Source organism: Hyperoodon ampullatus (assembly GCF_949752795.1).
Source record: "Hyperoodon ampullatus genome assembly, chromosome: 1".
NCBI lineage: Eukaryota > Metazoa > Chordata > Mammalia > Artiodactyla > Ziphiidae > Hyperoodon > Hyperoodon ampullatus.
The window spans coordinates 17,602,555-17,629,470 of record NC_136914.1 but is presented as its reverse complement, the minus strand read 5'-3'; the positions used below and the strand labels follow the sequence as shown (position 1 = coordinate 17,629,470).

At 44.3% G+C, this 26,916-nt stretch overlaps 1 protein-coding gene across 1 annotated transcript in view; it reads right to left on the bottom strand.

Moving 5' to 3' along the window:
- TSPAN5 (tetraspanin 5) overlaps positions 1 to 26,916 on the bottom strand; it is a gene marked incomplete at its 5' end in the record, with an annotated part of 175,330 nt that overhangs the window by 30,093 nt on the left and 118,321 nt on the right. Inside the window, one exon of the mRNA XM_079701806.1 lies at positions 767 to 817. Coding sequence (XP_079557932.1) covers positions 767 to 817 — 51 coding nt within the window. The remainder of the gene's footprint in view (positions 1 to 766; positions 818 to 26,916) is intronic.

The following is a 26,916-nucleotide window of genomic DNA, read 5'->3' as shown; positions in this document are numbered from 1 at the left end:
AGAACAGATAAAATGCTGCCAGTGACCTCACATCCAAAGAAGGAAGCAAAAAGGAGTTTGTGTTTATATTTGAATTCCACTGCTTGGCTTCAGTAGAAGTTGCAGAGAAAAAAATTGAAAGGTGTGGATGGGAAGTGAAGTGGAGGAAAGGACACAGGGCAGTGGTGTCGTGAGTGTGTTGTTTACAGAATAAACCACCCAGAACACTGTATCTTCATGCAGCCTTCTCCTGCCAGATTTATCCCTTTCTGTGCTGTATTTGATTACAAAGTTTGAATATTCCTTAACACTTTCAGTCAGCAGACAAGTGTTCACATTCTTTAGCAACAGTGATAAGTTTATCTGATGTTCGAACATGAATTATATCTAGCTTCCTTCATACATACCGCATGCTAACAGCTCAGCACATAATAAACGCTAAATATACCATTTTTATCATGCTAAAATATACCATTTTTATCACGCTAAAATACCATTTTTATGGATTGAATAATCTTCCAAAGGGTTTTTTAAAAAGTAAAAGAGAAAAAAGGCTACAGGTGCTTTAGGATTATTTATGAGCATTACTGAAATTCTTATAGAGTGACCAATTTAGGCTCCATTCTTAAAGGGTCTTTGAACTGTGACGTTATCTTCCAAGAGTACTTTTTCATTAAAGAGCCATGTTTCCATACACTTGGCAGTTGTCAAAGAGGAAAAAGAGACAGCATATAACGTGCAGCTTCTTACAACCAAAATGTGTGCATTTTAATGATGTTTAACTTACTTTTTCATTCCACGCCCACAGTCCAATTCCAAGAAATGCTATTCCCAAAAACTGAAAGAAAGGGAGAAAGTCGTGTAAGTATGAAGGTAAATGCCATGGTTTTACTAATACAAAGTTTTCAATCAATTTTTTGGTTACTTTACCTGCTGAGAAATAGTTTTCTCTAAAACCTGACTAACGGTCTTTAACAGGAAAAGAAATATCATGATTCCACCTTGATTAAGGTCACTACAGTATGAGGAAGGGCACCTGCTTACTGTCAATGTTAAGCTTAAGGCTTAACAGATCATGAAGAATAATAATTAGGTAGAATCTTGAGTAAAATTAAAGTCATCAATAATGTTTAACGCTGCCTTTTGGATAGGAGAGGAAACAGTGAGTAAAGCTGAGCACGATGTTCACTAGAAAATGGATAAGTAGGGCCATGAATTTAGAAGAGCTGGAGATTCTCTCCTCGCCACCATGCCACCATGAATGGGCGGGGCCGGGGAGGGCATGCCGAAGCCCCCAGTGTCCCTCAGCAACCTCTTTATCACTCCTTCAAAAGGGAACGTGAGGGACCTCTCTGGTGGCGCAGTGGCTAAGACTCTGCGCTCCCGATGCTGGGGGGCCCGGGTTCGATCCCTGGTCAGGGAACTAGATCCCACACGCATGCCACAACTAAAGAGCCCACCTGCCACAACTAAGGCCCGGTGCAACTAAATAACTAAATACATAAAAGGGAACGTGAACCTTATCAAGTCCAGGGTGACCCAAAGAAAACACCTGGATTCTTCTGCTTGTCGGAAACTTAAAATACTTATATTGCAGTTGAGAGGGCTTCCATGACTCGGCCTGGTCTCAACTCAGTGCTATAACTTCATGCATAACACAGAGTACGCAAATAACACCTGAGATTGAGTTGAAAAACACACAGACTCCCTCAGCCTTCCATCAGCTGCACTGAGTATGGGGCTGGGGAGAGAAGCAGTCAGAAACCAGGGGGACGGTCCATTTTAATTAGTTCTCACTGCATCCCACCTCCTTTAAGATACGCATTTTCCCACCACATTTTAATATCTCTGAAATTGGGATGTGTCTTAAAATCGATGATGTCTCATAGTTTGCTTTTTTTCCCTTGATTGTACCTAAAATAATGGTGTGTCTTATAATCAGAGTTTCACAGGTTTGGTGACACATGGCACAGGGTTGTCCACCCACTAAGAGCTCAGTGATCAGGACTGGGTGTAACTGGCCACGAAGAAAAAGACACATCTTAGTCCTCATCTTTATTATCAACAGCAGCTCTGAGTTTCCTCTCCAAACAGTGAAGTGAAAAGAGGGTGGGCAGGTTGACAAGCAGTTTCAGTCTCACAGCAGCTGTTTATTTTACTAACATCTTGATCAAGTTAAATGTCAGGGAAGCTGTCCACTGAGAGGGGGGCGTGGAGAAAACAAGAGCGAGGGTGGTTACTCTCTCCAGTTTCAGGGAAATCTGAGAAGGGTCCACCTGGCGAGGCCTTAGCCGTTCGCAGCGGGGAGTTACTGACACTTTGTAGGCAACGGCTAATAAATCTGAAAGGGCTGGGAAAACAGCAGGAGCAGAGGGAAAAGAGGGGACTGCAAAAAACACCAAGGAATGACTGCTCTGAAAAGGTGGTGGTGTTTTTAAAAGCAGAACTTTCCAAATCCCCGGACAATTATCTGACACTGTAGTGAGATAGCATTCAATGCCTTCTGAGTCCCTACACAGAAAAGCTCAGCAATGTGTCCTTGACTTAGCAAAAACCAAGGACCCCTTTTTTCCTACCCTTGCTCATAGAGGTTTGAAAAGTGTTCAGAAAAATTTATCTTCAACATCCCAGCAAAAAACCCCCACTACGCCCAGCCCCTCTACTGCCCAGGCCAGAATGCTATTTTGCTTTACAGTTCTGATCTGAAGCCACAAATGCACCAGTCCTCCAAATGACTCAAAAGGTTTTGGGGACTCTGCAGTACACAAATAAAGCAATTCAGCACGTCACTCTCATATTCATAGGTCCTAGGCACAGTAGGGTAACAAGGGACAAGTGCATACACAGGAGCCCTTCAGACCTTAGAAGACACGGAGCGCTTGACTTCATCCACATTGACATCAAAACTCAGTCCAGTGAAATGCAAGACTTTCTGATGCTAAAGCTCTTTGTGGACAAAGGTTTGGTCGCTTCCCTGATGCAGTATTTAATCACAGTGTCACCTCAAGCAATGGGTGAGATGTTGTGGCAGAGGACGTAGTGGTCCCCTGTCCCTCTTGCTGTCGAAGAGGGTGGACGTATCATTGCTGAGGGCCCCTGCCTCATGGCTAACATTAAGCTTCTCTTTATTACTTTCCAGGCACTCTGCTTAGTGCTTTGTATGCTGTGTCTCTCTTAAGCGTCACAATAATTTTGTTCTGAAATAGGCACTATTATGAACCCCATTTTAAGAATGAGAAACATGAGGCTGAGAGAGTTTAATCCGCTCAAAGGCACACAGCTTCTGAGTGGAAAAGCAGAGATTTGAACCAAGATGAGTCTAAACATCAACGTACGTGTTCTTACCAGTTTTGACACATCCCCCTTTTCCCCTATGGGACAGAAAGTGGAGGCATTCAGGTTCGAATTATATGGGATGTGACATGGGCATCATCTATTCCCTCCCCAGGAAGCAAAGGGAAGTTGAGGAGGTAAAAAGAGATGAAAACCTTGCCTTCACATTAAGAACTGGTTGGAGAACAGACGTTCCCCGTGCTGGTATCATCAATGGAGTAAAGTGGAAAACAGAAAACTTCAGTGGTAGGTCAACTTCCTCCTCTTTGTGTGGAGTTCTCCTCTCTCTTCCTGGCACTTTGGAAAACCTTTTTCTTTCCCAAATCATATATAAACAGATTGGAAACCAAGTTTTCATCAAAGAAGAGAAAAAAAAATCAGGACCTAAAGAAGACTCACAATTTCCTTTACAATCTTGCTCCAATATTTCCTGCCTTAATTGTGACTTTCCAAACAAGGTTTGAGAACTTGAAGAAAGAACACTGAACCTGAAGCCCAGGAAAGCCGTCAATAGCTAAGTGAGTGCCGCAGGGCCAGGGCCTAAACCCGTACATACCTTTGCTGCTCCATCACCAGTAAACGTCCTCCCAATTACTCTCGGCCCATATGTTTTGCTTTAAAATCAAGTTGTTCCAGCTCCAAATAATTAAACAGAGAAGAGCCAAAAAAACAGAGACAGGCACGCAGCACTTGAAGCACACTGAGTTTCCCCTTTCTCACCTCCCAAAGAAAAGGCAACCATAAACCCCCAAACTGACCTCATTCTGAAACCCAGAGGCCACCTTACAGGGAACAACCAAGAACATTAAAGTCAGCTCTTTACTCCTTTGAAACAGAAATAACCAGATCTGAGGCATCTTCCCATGTGGGAATATATGCAAACACACAGTCAAATGTTAGTCTACCCAATTTTTGATGATTTTAAATGAATATTAATTTTGCTAACATTTGTCGAATGCTAAGTATGAACTAAACATCGTGCTAAGTATTGTGTTTTATAAGAATGAGCTAAAAGAGCACTGCCTAATACAGTAGGCCCCAGCTACTGGGCATCTGAAAGGTGGTTAGCTCAAACCGAGATGTGCTAGTAGGTGTAAAATATACACTGGATTTAAAACACTTAATATGAATAAAAAGAATGTAAAAGATCTCATTAACAATTGTTTATTTTTAATTGAAGTGTAGTTGATTTACAATCTTGTGTTAGTTTCAAGTGGACAGCAAAGTGAAGCAGTTATACATATACATATATCCACTCTTTTTCAGATTCTTTTCCCATATAGGTCATTACAGAGTACTGAGTAGAATTCCCTGAGCTATACAGTAGGTCCTTGTTGTTTATTTTATATACAGTGGTGTACATCTGTTAATCCCAAACTCCTAATTTATCCTCCCCACCCTTTCCTTTTTGGTAACTATAAGTTTGTTTTCTACTTCTGTGAGTCTATCTCTGTTTTGCAAATAAGTTCATTTGTATCACTTGTTTAGATTCCACATATAAAGTATATGAGTGATATCATATGATATTTGTCTTTCTCTGTCTTTCTCTTTCACTTAGGATGAAAATCTCTAGGTCCATGTTGCTGCAAATGGCATTATTTCATTCTTTTTTTATGGCTGAGTAATATTACAGTTGTTTTATTTTTGATTACAAGTCGAAATGATAATACTTTGGATATACTGGGTTAGTAAATATATTAAAATTAATTTCACTTATTTCATTTTACTTTTTTTTTTTTTTTTTTTTTTTTTTTTTTTTGTGGTACGCGGGCCTCTCACTGCTGTGGCCTCTCCCGTTGCGGAGCACAGGCTCCAGACGCGCAGGCTCAGCGGCCATGGCTCACGGGCCCAGCAGCTCCGCAGCATGTGGGATCTTCCCGGACCGGGGCACGAACCCGTGTCCCCTGCATCGGCAGGCGGACTCTCAACCACTGCGCCACCAGGGAAGCCCTCATTTTACTTTTTTAATTGAAGTATAGTTGACTTAAAATATCGTATTAGTTTCAGGTGTACAACATAGTGGTTCAATATTTTTATAGATTACAGTCCATTTAAAGTTACAAAATAATGGCCGTATTTCCCTGTGCTGTGTAATATACCCCTGAAGCATATTTATTTTATACATAATTTTTAAACTACAGCCTCTGGAACATTTAAATTATATATGTGGCCTGCACTATATTATTATTGGAAAACACTGTTCTAAAGTGTCCCACAATAACCCCATGCAGTAGTAGCAGTATTATCCCCATTCTATAGAAAAGAAAAGTCAGACTTAGAAACATTGAGTAAGTCTCCCAAGATTACACAGCCACCTGAGCTGGGTTGCTCAGGAAACGTGACTTCTCAGTCCAAACTCAAAACCATTATAGTCCTTTGCTAATGTGCATAAAATCTTTGTCCAGCCAAATAAGGGATGGAGAATTATACTGAAACTCATGTCCTAAGACTCAAATCGCTTCTTTAATTTCGAGGTGTTCAAGGCAAAGGTATGTTTTCCTGACTGGGAGCAAGGATGGCACTGGGTAGAAACAGAGAGTGGCATGCTGATGGAAGCCTGCCAGGCTTGGCAGGACAAGAGCCAGCAGAGCTGATCCTTAGGAAAAGCTGGAGAGGAAAATGGCCCTAGGATGTGACTAGGGTGCCGGGGCTTCTCTGCCAGGAGGGTCACATCTGCCCCCTTTTCTCTGAGGCCTACAAACAGAAAATCTCTTCCTCAATCTGTTGTTTTCACCTTTGCTGAGCCTCCAACTTATTAGAAATGCACCAGTGCTCCATTCTAACTGGTACAAAAATGGGTACTTCAAGAAGCCATTTATCCATCTATCTACAACCTTCAACAAGTATTCTCGAGTTCCTACTTTGTGCTAGGCACTGCTTTTGTCTTGGGATAAATGGAGGTAAGAAAACAGATTTCTGGGGGGAAGCAAGGTGGGGGTGTTACTAGTTGCCTCCAGCAAAGAGAACTGACGCAGGGGGCGGGGATGGGAGAAGAGGAAGGCTCTTCCTAAGAACCCTTTTGGGTCTTCTGAATTTTGAACCATTTTAATGTATTGCCTATTCAAAATACCATACTTGAATGTTTACCAAAAAAAAGATAGATTTTTATCAAATAAAGTGTAAAAGGCGAAACCACCCTTGATGGTGCTCTAAAGGAGAAAAAAATAAGGCCAATACAAACGATAAGAGGGAGATTTGACCTAGAGAGAGGTCCAGGAAGGCTTCCCTAAGTAAAGGATGTAGGAACTGGGGTCTGCAAGATGAGATGATATTAACTGGCAAAGAAAGGAAGGAAGGAAGTTTCAGGCAGAGAGAAGAGAATGTACAAAGGCCCTGTGGTGGGAGAAGCACAGCAAGTAAAGGGCGTCTAAAAGGTGACAGGTATGGCTGGTGCACAGAGAATGGGGGAAGAGGGGAAGGTCTGGCAGGTTTGCAATGAGAGATGCAAGCAGGACCAGCCCATGCAGGGCCTCCTGAGCCACACTAAGGAACTCAGTCATGACCCTAAGAGTGACAGGAAGGCATTCAGGGCCATACGTATGTAGTCAGCTGAGGTGGGGTGAGAAGGCAGGTCTTTATCAGATTTGAGCTTTGGAAAAATGATCTGAGTTGCAGAAAAGATTGGAAGAGAGTTCAGAGTAGATGCACAGCAGCTAGAAGGAGGGCACTTTGGTCATGCAGACAAGACCTGATTGTGTCCTGGACTGAAATATGCTGGAGAAGCACATGGAATTGAGAATATTTAGAAGTAAAACTGACGTCTTCAGTGATGCCTGGATATGGCGAAGGGGTGGGGGTACGGGTGAAGGAGAGGGAGATATAAGGATAATGCCTGTGTTTCTGGCATCTTCTACATGGAGACTCTGGCTCTTCTAAATCCATCTTATGTCCTCTGACAGAAATAACTCTCGGGTGTCAATTTCATAACTAGCTTGAGATCTAGCAGCATTTCTGAAGGACAGTTTTCTTTCATGGGTATTTCGGCTGCTATGTGAATTCTCTTGGAAACAAGTTTCAGCTTGTATACCTTTTAAAAATAAATTATTTAAAATCCATATACATGTCTATGACCTCCTACTACTTTTATTCATAAAAGGAAGCAGTTATGTGTAGATGTATGTTAACGTTCACAGGCAATTCTTAAACAGACATTTTCAATCCTTTTTGCTTAAAAATAATTACGTCAATGGCATCTGCCCAGCACCCTGTGAACAGACTCAAAATAACAATGCAGCAAGGTAAACACAATAGAGGAAAATAAAAATCAGGTCAATCTTCTCACCTAACTGGAATCTCGAAAATATTATCCTAAATAACAATGGAAAGAACTGTTATCCTTTAATCATCCTGATGACATTGTTTTTAAAATTTTTAAGCTCTGCCTGAATAAACAGGAGAGATGCATTTAAAACATTTGACCCAGAAGAGAGGAAAGAGAAAGAATGCCATTAGGAAAGATGTGTTTTCCTGAGCCTGCAACACATGTACGTTTCATTAATATGTTTTTCTGACACTTGAGTATGAGCAACACTCCAGGTCTCGAGGGGTAGGTGGGGTGCAGCAGTCCACACAAGTGTGCTAAATGCCTCTGTTTACAAAATCCACGTTCTCTCTACCAAGCAGGGGCCGACTGCAGGAACAAAATGTCTCTGGCATAATTCTTGCCATGTCTGAGGAGTAAATACGGGCTGGTGGAAAATTCAATGCACAGAAAGGCAATCCCAATTTTGCCACTGGGTCCCCGCATCCCAGTTTGTACATTCAAACTGTCTGGAATCCTCATGATAAGATGGCGTGGCAGACGAAGTTCAAACTTGTAAACAGGACATTCCCCATCTGAGCCAGGGTCAACCTCTCACTTCACGTAACCCGCGCGGCCTCCTCCAAGCGGCCTGAACACACACAGCTTGCAGAAGCCCAGCTCTGGAACTCTGTGGTTCTGTAATCTCAGGAAAGGTTCTTCATTCATTCAACACATATTTATTGAGCGTCTACCGTGAGCCAGGCAGCCCTCTAGGGGCCCTGGATAAATTGGGAAGCAAAACAGACAAATGTGCCTCCTCTTGGGGCTGACATTCTAGTTGGGTCAGGGGGGAGGGAAAGTCAATAAAGAGAAACATACATGAGTTAGATAACGTACAATTTTAGCAGCACTGCAGGAAAAGAGAACGGCATGAGGGGAATGAAATATGGTCCCGGGTGGAGGGAGGTGTGACACTGAAACACAGAGTACAGAGCAAGTCTCCACTAAGAAAGCTACAGAAGCAAAAACAGGACGAACATGAAGGAGTTGACTGTCGGGACTGTGTTCCAGGCAAAACAGCAGCCTGGCTAAGGTGCTGCGGCTGAGGTGTACAGGCTCATTGGAGGAACAGACACCCAAGGGCTGATGCAAAGGACAGAGAGTAACAGGAACCACACTGGTTGGGCTTTGAAGGCTATGGTGGGTGGTGACTGTGATTTCTCCCAGAGAGAGAAGGAACCACTGGAGGGTTTCCTGACTTCCTAGAGCCCCCTGGTCCTCATCGGTCAAATGGAGATACTAAGGGCACCTGCGGAAATGCACAAAACAGCTACAGGGGTCAATGTGACAACGAGCGACTGGGTGAGATTCAAACATCGAATCACATGCCCAGAATAGCTGGTACTTCCTACGTCTTAGTTCCCTCCCCGTCCTCAGGCCTTTCTCAGCCTCCTCCACCCCTCTCCCTGGACCTACCACGGGTCAGCGTGGCACCCTGCTTCCAGTCCTGCCCACTCCGAGGATGAGAAAGCATCCTCATTCACGGTGACCAGAGAATGGTGACCAGAAGAGAAGGGCCCTCCCTTCTCAACTTGTGCACCTCTCGCTGCATGTACCCTTAATTTGACATTTACACACACGGGATCGGATAGGAGTGATGTGGCCTGAGGTTAGACTCCAGGAGCGCTGGGGGCTGTCTTAACCAGAGAACATGTGCCTGTTTAACACCTGCCCTCCAATTCATCATCTTCCCCTGACGCAGGCTGGAGGCTCCTTCCAGGAACAGTGGATACGATATCCCTGTGCATTTAGAAGAAACAGACTCTAGCCAGAATACCAAGATCAGGTTTAACCGCAAATCTTTTCTCTCTCTTATCCTAGCAATCTGGTTCATGAATTCTGGGTGTAATTGGCCCCAGAACTTGAAAACCTACTAATTCTGAAATCCCACATTACAATAAGTTTCTCCCCGTCAGGGCTTCTTTTTTTTTTTTTTTTTTTCAGTACGTGGGCCTCTCACTGCTGTGGCCTCTCCCGCTGCGGAGCACAGGCTCCGGACACGCAGGCTCAGTGGCCATGGCTCACGGGCCCAGCCGCTCCGCGACATGTGGGATCTTCCCAGACCGGGGCACGAACCCGTGTCCCCTGCATCGGCAGGCAGACTCTCAACCACTGCGCCACCAGGGAAGCCCCAATCAGAGCTTCTTGATGCATCGTCCCTCTCCCTAATCTTATCACTCCTCGTTTTTATTTTATATCCTCTGTGATGTGTTTTGGTTCCATTATATCCATTTTTTAAAACAGAATCTTTTTGGAAGAATGTGGGATAGAAATTATCAGCAATATTGATGGGGACAACTTCTCCATCTATACGCCCCTTTTTCTGAAAACTGTCTCCTACCCTCAAGGGTGAGACCCTGCAGCCACGTCTGCCAAGGAGGGCCCATTCCCTCCCAACCCTCTCTCTAGACTGAGGAGCAGACTAGGGTGGGCTGTGTCTCAGGAAAAGTCATTTATTAAATATGAAGCTGAGCCAGAGTCTCTCTTCCCCAGAAATCGGGTGTTGGACACAGTGATTTCTGTCAGCTTCAGTCTCCCTTATGCTAGAACAGACTGGGGTGCTGTGGATAGAGCATGCACACGTAGAAGCAGAAAAGAGACCAAGGAAAACTTCTGTTCCTGTCTGCCCTCTGCCCCTTATCCCCAGGTCCCCTGGCCGCACTTCCTGATCCTGGGGTCCACGTAATGCCCCTGGGTCCCCATTGTACGTCTCCCCCTCCCATCTTGGCTCAAGCTACTTTGGGGGCTTCCTGTTACTTCCAACCAACAGGGTCCTAAGACGCAAATAAGAAACCGGATTAAGTTCCCTCCTATTTAGTCCTGTGACAAGCTCACTGTAAACAATTAAGTGTGTGGAACAGGCATGAGCGTGATGGGGCTCGAGAGACTAATGATCTGGTGGAAAGTGCTGTCCCTTTCCAAACAGCTGAGTCGAGACTCCAGTGGTTCTGAACTACCGGGTTGGCTGTTGTGACTTGGTGTGAGAAGTGACACATGATTCAGCCACACTCTACCTGACAGAAAGGGCTGCCCTCTGCTTGCTTGTTGAATTTTGGAAGCAGCCAGAACCCAGGAAATGGTTCCCAAAGCAGGGCAGTGGTTCCCAAGCGTCATGGACCCGTGTTTCCTCTTCCTGTTTTCCCAGAGAGGATGGAAAGGCTCTCTCCGCCTTTGAGCTTGTTCTGCCCCAGCAGGTCAGAGCACCTCTTGAAGAAATGTCTACAACCCAGGGACAATCTTGTTCAGAAATTCCTGTGTTAGAATTTGGAGCTTAACATTTTGGCAAGAACTAGTCATCTGAGATGGGAGGGAAAAGAAAGGGGGAGGGCTATACAGGCAATAAAACCTATATTCCTCTTGGGAATTACTCAGGCAACGCAGGCACACAGAAAGGAACGTGGGGGATTATGTAATTTGGGATGGAAACATGGAGGCTGCACGTTTACAGCCCACTGATCTTTGTCTCAGTAAAAGCCAGGCTTACACCACCTGCGCTATTGCATCTGTAATTCTCTGATTCGATTAAACCAAGGCCAAGAAGAGACCAGAGAGAGGCTCTGAAGGCTGAGGGGGACTGAGGGATAACTCAAGTATTTCAAACCACAGGTACGACAAGTAAGTTGTCTGTAGACAAACATCAGCCTTTGTGGGAATAAGCTCCTGCGGTTTGCATGAAACAACCAAGCAGTGCAGCAGCTTTGAAAGTTTAAGACTTTCAGATGTATACTGCTTTTGTGTTGAAACACCTTAAAGTTTTAAAGAAACATCTTAGGCAAGACTTAAAGGTTAATGCAAAGAAAACTTAAAATAGGATTACTCTTTCTTTTTTTTTTTTTTTTTTTTTTTTTGCGGTACGCGGGCCTCTCACTGTTGTGGCCTCTCCCGTTGCGGAGCACAGGCTCCGGACGCGCAGGCTCAGCGGCCATGGCTCACGGGCCCAGCCGCTCCGCGGCATGTGGGATCTTCCCGGACCGGGGCACGAACCCGCGTCTCCTGCATCGGCAGGCGGACTCTCAACCACTGCGCCACCAGGGAAGCCCCAGGATTACTCTTTTTTAAAGCACAAGTAGGATTATACATTTCAACTCATTTAGTAAGTACATACCTTCAGTATATACTGGGCACTATGCTAGGTGCCAGGGACAGAAAGGTGAAAAACATAACAGATGATCTCTTTTCTTAAAGAGCTAACTGTCGAGGGTCAGTGAGTGGGAACAGATAAGTAAAACCAAGGCTCAAGCACAGGGGATGGAATGACGCCTTCCCAGAGACACGGTGCCATAGAAACACAGAGGCGAGGCTCTGGGATCGCTGTGCGGAGTCAGAGGAAGCTTCCTAGGAAGTGACACTTGAACTGAGATTTAAAGGGAAGGAGAGAGGAAGACCATCTCCTGCAGAGGAAGCAGCTTGTGCAAAAGGATCAAAGGCTGCAACAGCATGTCCCTCAGGAATCCGTAAATGCTCCCAGGGCTAGAGCAGAGACATCAGGCCAGGCCCCTGCCAAGCAGTGCTTCTCACAGCGTGGGTCCTGCTCCAGGGACTTGTTAGAAATGCAAATTCTCAGGCGGCCCCAGATCTACCTCCTCAGCAACTCTGGGGATGGGGCCCAGCAAGCCCCATCTTATGAAGCCCTCCAGCTGATTGTGATACACAGTGAAGGCTGAGAACCATTGGGCTAGAGGTTGCTAAGCAGGGACCTTATCACGGCAGGCTGTCTGTGTCCTGGGGACCAAGGTACCACCAAGTTACTTGAAGCCAACCAAGGATTTTTAGCAAAACAGTGACAGGATCAGACTGCATTTTAGAAAAATCATTCCAGTACAGCACAGAGAATAAATTGAAGGGAGGTGAGACTGCAGGTCTTGAGACAAGTTGGGAGACTCCTGCAGTCATCCTGGTGACACTGACACCAGCCCAGAGAGTCAGAGGCAGAGGCACTGGCAGTAGGATGAAGACAGACAAGAAGATTAAGGAGGAGACTCTACAGGACTTGGTGACAGGAAGCACAGGGTAGAAGGTCAAAACCATGGTTTTCTAAACCACAATGCCTGGGTTTGAATCCTAAATATGTGACCTTAGGCAAGTCACTTAATCTCCCTATGCCTCAGTTTCCAAATCCATAAAATGGGGATATTAATTTCTATGAAAACAAGCTCCATAGGAGCAGAGATTCTTGTCTGTTCAGTTCATTCTGTACCCACCAAACTTAGAACAATGTGTGCTTCACAGGTCTTAAATAAATTTCTGTTGAATATATTAGTGAATTACCTGTGGGAGATGAGGAAGAGAGAAGAATCTAAGAAAATTCCCAGGATTTTAACTTGATAGGCTACGGTGTCCTTTTCAAAGTTAGGGATACGGGTCGGTGAGAAGATTTTAGGAGAAAGATCAATTTTCGAATTCAGTTCTAGACACATTACAAACTCAGATGAATGTCAGACATGCACGTAAAAGTGTCCTGGCACAATTGTATGAGGGCCAGGAGGCCAGACAGCAGACTCGGGATTAGAAATCCAGCTCCATCCCTTATTAACTGTGTGACCTCAGACAAACAGTTTACTCTCTCAGTTCTCTATTTCTCCCTCTATAAAACGTGGAGATAGCAGTATCCATCTCGTAGGGTCACTGGGGTAGACTGAATGAGATGATGCATATAATGTGCTTTGCAAAGGGCCTGGCACACAGGATACGCTCAATGAATAACTGTTCCTGTGGTTATCGTTAAGGCCACATAAAGAGTTTGTAGAGAACAAGACCAAGCCATCATCCCAGAGAACAGTAAGATTCATGGTGAAGTGCACAGAGGGGACTTGAGGGGAGGCTGCAAAGAAGCAGACACAGGGGCAGCAGGAAACCGAGACAGACAGGTGCCCCCAAAAGCACAGATGGAGAGTCTGACACCTGTAATTATACATTAAGTCCAGGAGAGCCAGGGGCTGCTCTACTAAGCAAAGGGGCTGAAACAGTGGAGACTGCTTGTGTTCAATTAAACTGAAAATACAGCATAGAGCAATGAGGAAACAGTCAACACAATCGCTCCCCTGATTTCAAACTCCTTCCTGACCCCGGACACCACTGGCACCACCACCAGACAGTCCCCCCAGGATGTCTGGGCAACACCCAAGGTTAATGGAGAGGGATGGCAACTACCAAGAAGGAACCTGGGACTGGCCTTGGGTCACCTCTATAATGGCTGGTAATGTCCTTTGCCTTGTGTAAGAGACAAAAGGGGAACAGAGTTAGGCAACATGTTTCAAAGACTAACAGACTGGGTATCAGGAAATCCCAGGTTTAGTGCCAACCAGGACATTAACTAGTGTGTGAATTTGGTCAAGTCACTCTGGACAACAGTCTCCTCAAGTGTAAACGGAGAATAACAACTCCCGCCCCAGCTACGCAGGACCGTGGTGACCAACACAAGGGAAGGGAAGACATTTTGAAAAGGATGTGTGATACAGATACTGAATGTAATTAAAGTATCACATTTTATCTAACTGATAAAATAACAGTGAGATACATGCTGTCGCTACTGGCTATATCATCAGAACATATGCAGCCCTAAAACTCAGTGCACAGTAGCTGTTCATGGAATCTGTGCTTATTTGGGTCTGTTTCCAGAGTATTTTATGTTAGAAGATAATTTTCTCGAGTTTCTGCACTTCCTATGAATCGCTTGGAATTACAAATGAGTCGTTTGTGACAGACTCTATTTCAGGGAGATGTGTATAGCAGACAGCCTTGGAAGACAGAGATAGTGTTTGCAGAGATCCTACAAAGGATCCAGCAGCCTTGCTGCCCATTATAAAAGTTTGGGTTCCCTAAACGCAGGGTTCCCCTCCTATAACACAACTCACTACGTATACAGGTGTTGACTGGCCCTCTCTGCATCACCCTATGGAAATTGGGGCTCAGGAAAAGAGTGAAAAATATTGATACACTGGCTACTAGTATTGCTGTGACTAATAAAGTCCTGTATCTCTGACCCAGGAGTCTGGCATCTCTGCCAGCATCCACAACACTGTGGTAGGGTAACTTGTTAGCTGGCAGGTAGGGCAAAATCTCAGATCCCTCACAGCTCTTGACATTTAGTGTTATTGTTTTACAGAAGCAGGGTGGGTGTTTCCCACTCACCCAACAGATTGTTCTCTGGCACCCACAGCTTGCCCTGGTCTGCCCTGTTGGAAGTCAGCTCAGTCAGAGCCGAGGGGGCGGAGGAGCTGTTAAGTCACAGCTAGTTCTAGTTCTCTATTTTTTTTTAACCTAATGCAAATACTCTCTGTGCCCATGTATCTGTGTGTTTTAAAATTTTGTTATGCCATTTCTTCCTTCCTTCCTTCCTTCCTTCCTTCCTTCCTTCCTTCCTTCCTTTCTTTCTTTCACTACGCAGGTCTCTCACTGTTGTGGCCTCTCCCGTTGCGGAGCACAGGCTCCAGACGCACAGGCTCAGCGGCCATGGCTCACGGGCCCAGCCGCTCCGCGGCATGTGGGATCTTCCCGGACCGGGGCACGAACCTGCGTCCCCTGCATCGGCAGGCAGACTCTCCACCACTGCGCCACCAGGGAAGCCCTTGTTATGCCTTTAAAAATAATTTGTTTCTTTATCCAAATATATATATATACATATATATATATATATATATATATCCTTTCTTTTCAAAGAAATATAGTGACATTTACACATTTTCTGGGGGAAAAGGTGACTCTCTTACTAAACAAATGTCTTTGCTATAGTCAATGTATAATGTTTTCATTTAAGAATGTTCTCATTTAACTGTAAATATTAAAAATTCTTCTAAGAAATAACTGCATGTTTCAGGTGAATTTTAGTAATCACGTGCCTTACTTAGAAGTAATTGTTAAAGAATGCCAGGGGGACGTAACTCCAATTTTTCAGGCATTATATAGAGTGAGTGGAATGGTGGTGCCTACCCTCTCCACCCACATCGCCCACTCATCACCCACCTGCATACCCTCCTCCCACCCCACTTAGGCAAAACCACTACAGGAAACTACATTCAGAGTACACTGACTTCTTGTTAGAATTCAGAATGTGTAAAACGAAATCTTATTGATAACATTAGTAACAAAGGCATCCAAGAAATCATCTTTGAGAACCACAAGTTCATATTAAAACAGGAACTGAATTTTCTCCCAGTGGGCCTTTTGAAACGCTAAGTTCTAAAAGAAACATGCTACACCCTAGTAATGCCATATAGCCTTCTTAATAGCTATCACAGACATTGTAATTCTAATCCAATTAACCATGCACAAAAAGACTAGTAGTAGGTACCTTCATTTCAAGCTCATTTTCTACATTTCCACACTCATGTTTAAAATCCCCTTAACGTTTTTACTGGACTGACATCATCTTTCTGATGCTTTATATTCAATCACAACCTAAAACATCTTGAGAGATGAATGCAGGATACATGGAGCACACCCAGGAGGTCCAAATCCATCGGTTATCACCTGAAAGGAGGCCTAGAGGCAATTGGCCCTTTGCTGTGGATGACAACTAAAGCTCCACATAAAATGTTCTATACACTGAGGCGTCTTTGATAGGTCTTACTGGCTCAGTGACTCACAAAGGATGGGGAGAGAGAACGTCTGAAAACAAAAGGGCCGACTGCCGGCACCATTTAGTTATTTATTCTGTACGTTCAGCTCAGTTTTTCCTCTTTCCAACTTTTCATGACCCTATGAAAAGAAATGGAATGGATTCTTTTCAATCAAGAACATCAGCACTGCATACTAAGGAGGAAAGTGTTGGCTTAAGACAGGACCCACATAAACCAATGAATATCAACCTGCTGTCTCTAGTGAGGTATTTTTCACAGGGGAACTGGGTTGTGACAAAACACTCTTTTGTATGTCCTTTCATAGAAGCGTTTATTACACACGCTCTTGGAAATTAATTTACATATAGGACAAGCTGTAGCCAAACCATTCACAGCTTCAGGATGGAAGGCTGCATTCTCAATAGGCACTGCCTTGGAAACCATCCGTGTATGTGCACTCTGGAATTTCCCTTTTCTATTGGAATTGTTTGGAAGCGTCTCAAGATGGACAGCAGCGTGAGTGACGTGTGAATAAGCTGTACCTGTTTCCTCTGGTTTAAAGATGCCCACAACTTTTTGCTCTCTTAACAAAAGCTGCATGACATTAAAGGGATTTGAAGACATAAAACAATGTGCTAGAGATCAATATGCTTCTAAAATGATTTACTAATCCAGATGAATGTAAAAAATGAATATGGAAACAGGAATATTTTTAAAGACTAAGACCATTCATATTTTCCTGAAATTAAAAGGAATGATACAAAGGGACCAGATGAGTCATGAATAGTAACACAATCAAACGAGCATGGTCTTTGGTGACATACCATGGTTCAAATCTGGGCCCCAGCATTTACTAGATGTGACCCTGGACAAGTTGACAGACTCACAATTTTCTCACCCATAAATGGTGGCAGTAATAGCCTCCTCATAGGACTGATGTGAGAATATATGAGTTAAGATATGTGTTTGTGTACAGCATGCCTTTAATGAACAGATTATTATTGCAGTTAAAAAATATCATGGAAAAAGTCTCTTCCTTAAGCATTATATAGGCTCACTTTTCAGATAACAAAAGGCAATCATGTCATCTGTGAGTTAGATTTTTTACTGGAGCCAAAATAGTATACACCGTGGGAAAAAAGATTACGAAGAGGATTTTAAATCTTCCTTTCCCCGCCCCCTTTGCAAGAAACTTTTCACTCTCAATATAAGATTTCATTGAAAGCTGTTTAACCAGAGAGGGTCGCCAAGGGAAAGTAAACTGCTGACCGTATATATTAGGTTCACATTAATTTATAGAGGTAGCATAATGCCTATGAAAAACCAGCTGGCTGGATGCCTATGGTTTGCCCTTGAGTCTCAGCCAGGAGGGAAGTTTCATGCAATGTGATTAGTGAATGAGACCCTGGGTAATTAATTAGTGCTCCATGGCAATCCTATCGATGGGTTTCAGCCAGTAATGAAAACTAAGCCACCTGATTTTAACTTCCTCATCTCCATACTGACTTCCGTGTGAACGTGACTTTGTCAAGCAGTTTAAATATTGAAGGAAGATTTTCTCCAAATCTCTTTTAAGACAAATCTCGCTTCCTTTGACACACATTTTAACTCTGGTAAATGGCAGACGGGATGGGGAAGAATCAAAATAAGGAAGCTTGGGTGCAAATTCTCTGAGTGCCAAATTTAACTAAACTCACTTCATAAGTCCCTACAAGTGCGTGATGCTCAAAAGAGAAAAATGTGCCTATGGATGAACAGATTTACTATAAAAACCTAAGGGTCCATCAGCCTCTTAAAAAAGAAAGTCATTATAAAAACTGTGCATCAGTAACTTCTACTAGATATTATTATGCAGTTATCAGTGGGTTGTTTATCTTTTTGTTTGCTTCATTAGCTGTTAATTTGTTTTTAATCCACAATTCCCTAGATATTTCTGCTATGTATTTTGTCCCTGTAGGTCACTGTGGAGAGATGTCACTATGTCCAGATCTGCTGGTTTACACTGCTGCACAGGCAGTTCTCTGCTATCTATTACTATTTCAGTCAAGCTTCTTAAATTAGATTTAAAAGAGAAAAATAACTTTCCTAAATTAAATCAGTGCCTTTAAATGAGGTTGACCTTTGGGTAGATAATTTGAGTAAACATAAAATGGGTCCTGCCCTCCCCTAAATCTCATCCTTAGTCAGGATCTCAAAACTGGGCTCCCAACATGAGGTAAGTGTACGGAGTTAAGATATAAATATTCTATTCTGGTTTATATAATATTTTTTCATTGTAGATGAAAGGCTCTACATCATTAATACTGTGTATAAATACCCTCACATATAGGATCGAGAGAACAGTATATCCACACATGGAAACACATCTAAAAACGTCTTATGTTACAAAATGCGAGTTTCATAGGCTAAAATCATTATCTGTTGCATGCTGCAAAGGCCTGAGGTTTAAAGATACCAGGCTGTGCTTAATCAGAGAGGAGGCTGTTACTGATCTTTGCTCACACACTGCTGGAGCTGAAAGGAGCCTCAGGTCTAGCAAAGTCATGTCAGAAAACCGGAAATTGAGAATCTCCATTTAGAAGCTGGAACCCCAATGCCAACCCATAGCATTCTTTTCCAGATACACAGGAAGCCAACGCAGCCCGACAGATGATGACCTCTGATCTAGGCAGTAGTCACGGCGAGAAGCTGCTGTCCCCAAGAGTCCACATGCAAACCTGATTTTATGGCTTTCAAATGTCAGCACAAAGGCAGCGAAGCAGTCAAGACACCATGCAATTTAACAAACACCTCGGAGTCTGGACCTCAGAGCAATGGGCAGGACTCCTGCTACACGCACAGGTTGATAAATGACCACAGGGACCAAGCCCTGACCGCACTTGCCATCTAGTCACAGAGATGGTATAAGTCAACAATTAACATAAAAGCCAACTTGCAGCAAATTCCATAAATGAGATTGAGAAAAACTGGTAAGTTCAGAGAAGGCCACCAGCTGCCAAGATGAGGGAAGATTTCATGATGGGGGCATGGGTCTCAAGGGAGGGTGCGAATTTCAAGAAATGGAGATGAAGAGTCTTCTAGATCAGTGGGTTTTCAACCAGCAAGTTTGAAAACCTGCTATCAGTTTAATGGTCAGACCAGCATTTTCTATGTAGAACAGAATGTATTTCATGTGGCAAGGTGAGAGGTACTGCTTCGTGAAACTTTTGTTGCATGTGTAAAATGTGTTTCTTATTGAGGGTCTTGGTCAAAAAGTTTGAAAGTTTTCTGGAAAATGAAGAGTGAAAGTTGTCTATCTGGCTGGAAAACAACAACTTGGCTATGAGGTCACTGTAGGCCAGACTATTCAGGGGTCTAGAATGTGGCATCAAAGAATCTGGATTTTATATTGTAAAGACAGAGAGGTCCTTATAGGTTTTTAGCTTTCCACCTTTTTTACTTTTAAGTTTTATTGACACCTACACTGTGCTTAATATCTCACACACACGATCTCACTTAATTGCCATAACCGTCCTTTGAAGTAGGTATTATTATCTCCATTTTAGAGAAAGAGAGTGAGAATCAGAGAGATTATATAACCAGCCCATAAAATGAAGCCAGGTCTTTTGACTTCAAAGCTTATAATGTTTAAAAAGAAACAAAACAAAATTATGAAATGATCAGAGCTAGGCATTAAGCATGTTAATCTTGCACCCTCCAACAGCTAAACTGAATAGATTTTAGACAACTGTATTATTAAAGGGGTTTCTTTTGATCATTTAGCTTCAGAATTTAAGATCAATTTAAATACACTCCAAATCCTAGGGGCAAAAAAAAAAAATCAAACCAAAATCAACAGTTAAAACTGTGCTTTCTTAATGACCCTAAAAAGATTTGAGTGAAGGTTCATATTTCTCAATAGCTACATTAGTATCCCTTTTATTTCATTCTGTAGCAATGAAGTTAATGACTGTTATCACTTGAAAAGCTCTTTGTAGAAAATACGAAAATAGGTGCAAATGCAGAAGTCTGCCGAAAGCCGAAACGCTGACATAAAAAAAGTAAGCCGGGGCTTCCCTGGTGGCGCAGTGGTTGAGAGTCCGCCTGCCGATGCAGGGGACGCGGGTTTGTGCCCCGGTCCGGGAGGATCCCACATGCCGTGGAGCGGCTGGGCCCGTGAGCCATGGCCGCTGAGCCTGCACATCCGGAGCCTGTGCTCCGCGACGGGAGAGGCCACAACAGTGAGAGGCCCGCGTACCGCAAAAAAAAAAAAAAAATCCTTAAATGTGCAGAAACAGAAAACTGGTATAAAATCCCCAGTAAATTTAGAAATCAACTCCAAACACTACCAAACCAACAGAACTCAAACTAGACACAATAATTAAATGTAACAGATGATGTTTTTTTGCTGCCACTAAAACACTGACGTAGCATCCAGCCTGGTTCTAGCTTTCATCTGTTTTGATATTTTGACTTTCACAGATGTTTACCTAGAGAACACTTGTTTATGAAAGTATGTTGAATAAAACAGCAAAAAACCTAGAGGCCAGACTGGGATGATCAGACCTCATACTTAACCCAAAGTCAGCCAATTATTATAATGAGGAGTCATGAAAACTCTGCAAAGCTCTCTTATTCACTTCAGAGGTAGCACTGCAGCATTATTGAAATTTGCATTTTCCAGTTTTACTGAGGTATAACTGTACACTTTAAATAGAATTTTTACTTGTCAACGTGATGTTTTTTTAAAATTATTTATTTTATTTATTTATTTATTTTTGGCTGCGTTGGGTCTTTGTTGCTGCATGCGGGCTTTCTCTAGTTGCAGTGAGCAGGGGCTGCTCTTCGTTGTGGTGCGCGGGCTTCTCATTGCGGTGGCTTCTCTTGTTACGGAGCATGGGCTCTAGGCACGCAGGCTTCCGTAGTTGTGGCACACAGCCTCCACAGTTGTAGCTCTCGGGCTCTGGAGCGCAGGCTCAGTAGTTGTGGCACATGGGCTTAGTTGCCCCATGGCATGTGGGATCTTCCTGAACCAGGGCTTGAACCCGTGTCCCCTGCACTGGCAGGCGGATTCTTAACCACTGTGCCACCAGGGAAGTCCCCAACGTGATGTTTTGATATACACTGTGAAACAATTACTGCAATCAAGCTCATTAACACAGCCATTGCTTCAAAGGGTTACCTTTGTGTGTGTGTGTGTGTGTGTGTGTTGAGAATACTTAAGATCTACTCTTTTAGCAAATTTCATCCATACTGTAGAGTATCATTAACTACAATCACATTGCTGTACATTAGATCTCCAGGACTTATTCATCCTGCATAACTGAAACGTTGTACCCTTTACCAACATCCCATTTCCTCCACTCCCTTAGCCCCTGCCGACCACCATTCTACTCTCTGCTTTCAAGTTTGACTTCTTCAGATTCCACGTATAAGTGAGATCATGCATTAAACGGATATCTAATCCAATCACTGCTAAAGTGAGAAACAGATTTTTTTTTCATTGAGTATCTACCAGCGACGCTACCAATGAACTACAGTGCAAGGTGCACATACGAGGGCTGGTCCTGCCCATTCTCCTGCAGGGAATAGGAGTATGGTCTGACTGCCCCCAGTTCAGTATCACCTTAGTGCAAACTGCTTCTCATTGATCTTATTCAGTCTTTGCACTTACCCTAGGGGAAAATGCACTTTATCCACATTTAACAGATGAGGAAACAGTTGAATTAAGTGACTCACCCATGGTCACCATGGTCAGATTGACAGTGGGGAAGCCAGGATGTAAAACCAGGAAGGCTTACTCCAGACCCCAAGCTCTAAACCACAAATGCTTCTTGACCACTGCAATTGCCACCTGGTCCACATCCACACACTGAGAACACACACACAGAGGCCGGCCCTTACATCCAAGCATTATCTTATAATGTGGTTGAGCACATGATCCAGAAGATGCTAATATCTTTATCTGCCCACTAGATATCTCCATCTGGTTGTTCTGCATTCAACCAAGACAGATGCCCTCAAAGATCAGAGACTTTTCCTGCAAACTGCTAGGGTCTAATTCAGGACTCGAAAATCATTACTTCTAAAGAATAAAAAACTGTCAGATGCAGGCAACAGGTTTAAAAATGATATGCCCATTATAAATGAAATCAAGAGCTAACGTTTATTTGAGTCCTTGAAATGGACCTGGTACGGATAAGCACTTTATCTGTATTATCCTACTGACGTTTTGCAACAACCTTCTGAGGTGAACGCCATTACCACCTTCACTCTACAAGGGTAGAAGATATAAGTGACGTGGACTACAGCAGGCAGCCAGGCATCTGACGCCAGAACCTGAACCCCCTCTACGTTACAGCTGGAGAAGAACCTGGGACTTCTGCAACCAGCTTCACCTGTAAACTGCCTGCCCTATTTGGTTGGTCAAGAGACATTGTTTTGTCAGAAGAGCACAGATCTGTGATAATTCTGAACCTTTTGGCTCTGAGACCAAAAATTAGTGTGACCCTAAGAAGAACTGCAATTAAAGATGAAGAGTTTGAGGGAATTCCCTGGCGGTCCAGTGGTTAGGACTCTGCACTTTCAATGCCAAGGGTCCAGGTTCGATCCCTGGATGGGGATCTAAGATCCCACAAGCCACGCGGCGCGACCAAACCAAAACAAACAAACAAAAAGATGAAGAGTCTGAGAGTGTTCAAGTAAAGAGATCCACAATGCCCTGGAAGCACAAACCTCAGCTTTGGTCAGAAAGCTAGACCACCGTGAGTTGCTCCACGTGGCATCATCTCTTGCACGTATTACCTGGCAGGAAAAGGACTGCTGAAGACTCCCGTGAGCCTCAGGCATGGCCCACTCTGTTCTGCTTCACCCAGATATCTCCTCACTCTTTAGGCAGACATGACGGATGTGTCCTGCCAGAGGCTGACGAGGACACTGGGACCAGGGCAGAGGAAAGTCCCGAGGCAGACAGGGCTCACGAGCACACCCTGTGAAATGGCTCGAGATGCCCAGGGATGAAAGGCCCCTTGACTGAGACACGGTGATAACAGCTACCTCGCACTGGTCATCAGTGTGTGCCAGGAAATGCCAGGAACTACAGGTGCCTTCTGTATAGTAAGAATTCTCATCTCCCCACCAAGTAGACAATGCTATTCCCCCCCACCCCCACCTCACACAAATGAGGAGACTGAGGCTCAGAAGCAAGACAGCTCTAGGAAGCAGCTTGAGGGCAGAGCCCCCTAAACTCCCAGCCGTTTCCACTTTCCCAGCTGCATGTTCCTCTCCACCCGAGTTCCTGCTACCGCTCCAAGCAAGGCGATTCGGTGGCGGCTGGAATTGGGGAGAAAGGAACGGGAGCTAAGCTGAGGAAGAGCTATTTAGACCCAACAAAGAGTCTAGTCTTTCCATTTACAGTAAACTAGAGAGGTTATTAGATTGATACAGAATTACACAGCTTTTTTTTTTTTTAAACTAGGATTATTAAACCCTTACTATGTACCGGAAACGATCCTAGAGCCTTTAAATACATTATCTAATTCAATCCTCACCACGACCCCATCGGGCAGGTGCCCCATTTTACAGATGAGGAAGCTAAGGTGTAAAGGAGGTTACGTAATTGATTTTAGACCTTTCTGCTGCCAAATCCTGTGCTCCCCACAAAGCCCTCATCCCCCTCCCAGCATGCTAATCAACGAGCCAACGTTCAGGTCTCCAATGCTGCCTCTCCCTGCCAGGAGGTGGTGAGGACTCCACATGTGACAAGCCCAGCTGTGGCTTCCATCCGCAGACACGTCCCTCTGCATCCAGTCACCGGGCTTTGCTCCGTTTTCTCGGTGGCACTTTTTTTTTTTTTTTTTTTGCGGTACGCGGGCCTCTCACTGCTGTGGCCTCTCCCATTGCGGAGCACAGGCTCCGGACGCGCAGGCTCAGCGGCCATGGCTCACGGGCCCAGCCACTCCGCGGCATGTGGGATCTTCCCGGACCGGAGCACGAACCTGTGTCCCCTGCATCGGCAGGCGGACTCTCAACCACTGCGCCACCAGGGAAGCCCTTGGTGGCACTTTTATGCGCAGCACTGCTCCCCACGGAGAGGTGTCAGGGTTTACCTTCTCCCGTGCCCTGGGCTGGGCTGGCTCGATTCCGGCTGACTGCAGGACAAAGGGAGCTGCGTAGCCACCTATAAGGGGCTCAGCTTGATGCCTGCCAGAGAATTTTCTAAAGTATGAGCAGTAACAGGGGGAAACCCGATCACGTGAAGGCTCGGGTTCCTCACACTCTCACAGGGGGACCACATCTGGATCCAACATAGGACACAGACTGTTCCAAGGCCACAGAGCTCAAGGCCTGAAACAGAGGACGTGTAAAGGGCTTCAGAGCCAACTGCTGGTTAGGAAGTTGCTCCATTTTCAAAACGACGACCCTGAGCACCTTACCTCTCTCGGGGTCCAGCCAAAGAGCAGGAGTAGCTACTTTGTGGCTGTCCTGCCCGCTACCCACTTGGGGCCGCCAATAGGTCTGGCCTGGGATGGAGAAACCCATGGGTTGCCTCTGGCTGAGGGAGGCCGGGCAGGGAGGCCACACCAATTTGCTGTGTTCGCTCCCTGTCTGCCGGAGGGTCCCCAGATGGGTGGAGCGGGGGCCATGGAGGCTTCCCCCGCCCCCGACATCTAGGATCCACAGTGCTATGATGATTGCAAACTGCAGCTCAAAGCAGCAGACACACAGTCACAAACCCTAGACTTAAGCCACCCTGGGAAAACAGATTCAGTTTCCCCTCTGTTGCTTTGTATGCACACACTACCATTCCGTGAAATGTTAGCTTCTGTTGAAAGCATGACATAGGGATTCCTTCAAAATTAATATTTTGTTATACCTTGTATCAGTTTATGTTGGAATATTTATCAACATGTCCTGTGACTGCCTATGCAGGCATTTATTCAAATTTATTCCATTGTGTTGTTTGTTTCGTGCCAATTTTTGCTGATAAATTTCCTCTGACTATAAAAGAATTCATTCAAATTTACTTGATATTAGCGTTTGCTTCTGCATTACCATTAGTCACCAAAATACTATACAGGTATTGCCATTTTTTTTAAAAGCTCTGCATGTGTGCTTTTAAAATGTCACATATCTATAAGTGTGCATTACCTACTGTGTACCCATGCGTTTCCTATATTATCTGTATGACTTAATAGTTGGGGGAAGGGATTATAGAACATTATTGTTTATCCAGATGTTATGATTTCCTATCAGATCTTGGTATACTGTTTTTGCATAAACAAAATTCTTTCCGCCACAAAACACTTTTAAGTCACCATCTATATACATTTATGATTTAAGTACTTACACCGTTTTTTCAAATAATTATTGGTAAAAATTGGAATATTTCTTACAAACCTCTGCTTCTTAGACTGCATCCAAAACAGCAGAGTGAAGGGGTCCAGGAGCCAAGAGCCTCTCCATGTTTCAGCTTGGACAGAATCCTACATTCCTCATCCCATCCCAGAGGCAGGAGGACCTCTGGTTCCCCAAAACACAAACGACCTCAGGATCAAGGCACACCCAGACCTTTCCATTCACGCTACTCCCATTACTCCCCTCCGCCCCAAACCACACACATCTCAATACGGCTGACTTGGAACAAAATCAGCAAGTGTCTCCAGGATGGGAGAGCAATAAACAGTTTATTGGTGCATTCATCCCTCAACATTGTGTTCTCTTCAGATTTTTTTTTCCTGATGATCTTTTGTATTTTGTAATACTCTTGGGGGAATAAAAACAGTGAGTAAAAACTTATGTAAGTTAGGGCTTCCCTGGTGGCGCAGTGGTTGAGAGTCCGCCTGCCAATGCAGGGGACACGGGTTCGTGCCCCGGGCTGGGAAGATCCCACATGCCGTGGAGCGGCTGGGCCCGTGAGCCATGGCCGCTGAGCCTGCGCGTCCGGAGCCTGTGCTCCGCAACGGGAGAGGCCACAACAGTGAGAGGCCCGCGTACCGCAAAAAAAAAAAAAAAAAAACTTATGTAATTTATTCTAACAAAATTTTAATTGACAAACAGTGGTAGGCAGCCTCACGATGGCCTCCAATGATCTCCACTTCCTGGTATTCACAGCCTTGGGTAGTCCCTCTGACAATGTTATACTTGGGTTGGTTATGTGACCAACAGAAGTGATGGAATGTCATTTCTAAGATGAGCTTAGAAAAGATTCTGGCTTCTATCTTGGTCACTATCTAATGCAAATTGACTCTCTCTCAGATCCACATGGTGTGGAGAGAAACTATACCGTGAGCAGCCCTATGGAGAGGCCAGTATGGCAAGAACAGAAGCCTCCTGCCAGCACACACGTGACTGGGTCTGAAAGCAGACCCGTCAGCCCCAGTCAAACTTCTAGATTTCTGTAGCCTCAACTCACAGCTAGACTGCAGCTCCATGAGAGAACTAAGCCACTAAGCAAGCTAAGCCACTTCCAGATTCCTGACTGTCAAATCATATGAAATAATAATAGTTTGTCGCTTTAAGCTGCTAAGCTTTGGGGTAATTTGTTATACAGCAATAGATAACTAATACGCATAGGTTTTCATATTCTTCCTTGAGCCTTCTTCAGTTATCCAAGTTGCCATGCTAAACATGAACTACTTTTGTAAACATAAGAGAAATCTAAAGCAATGTTTTAAAAAGCTTCATCCTGTAAAAGACTATATGTGAGTGTGACTTCCTGGCCAAAGATGGAATTGGCTGTCTAAGGTGGTGAGGTCCCTCTGT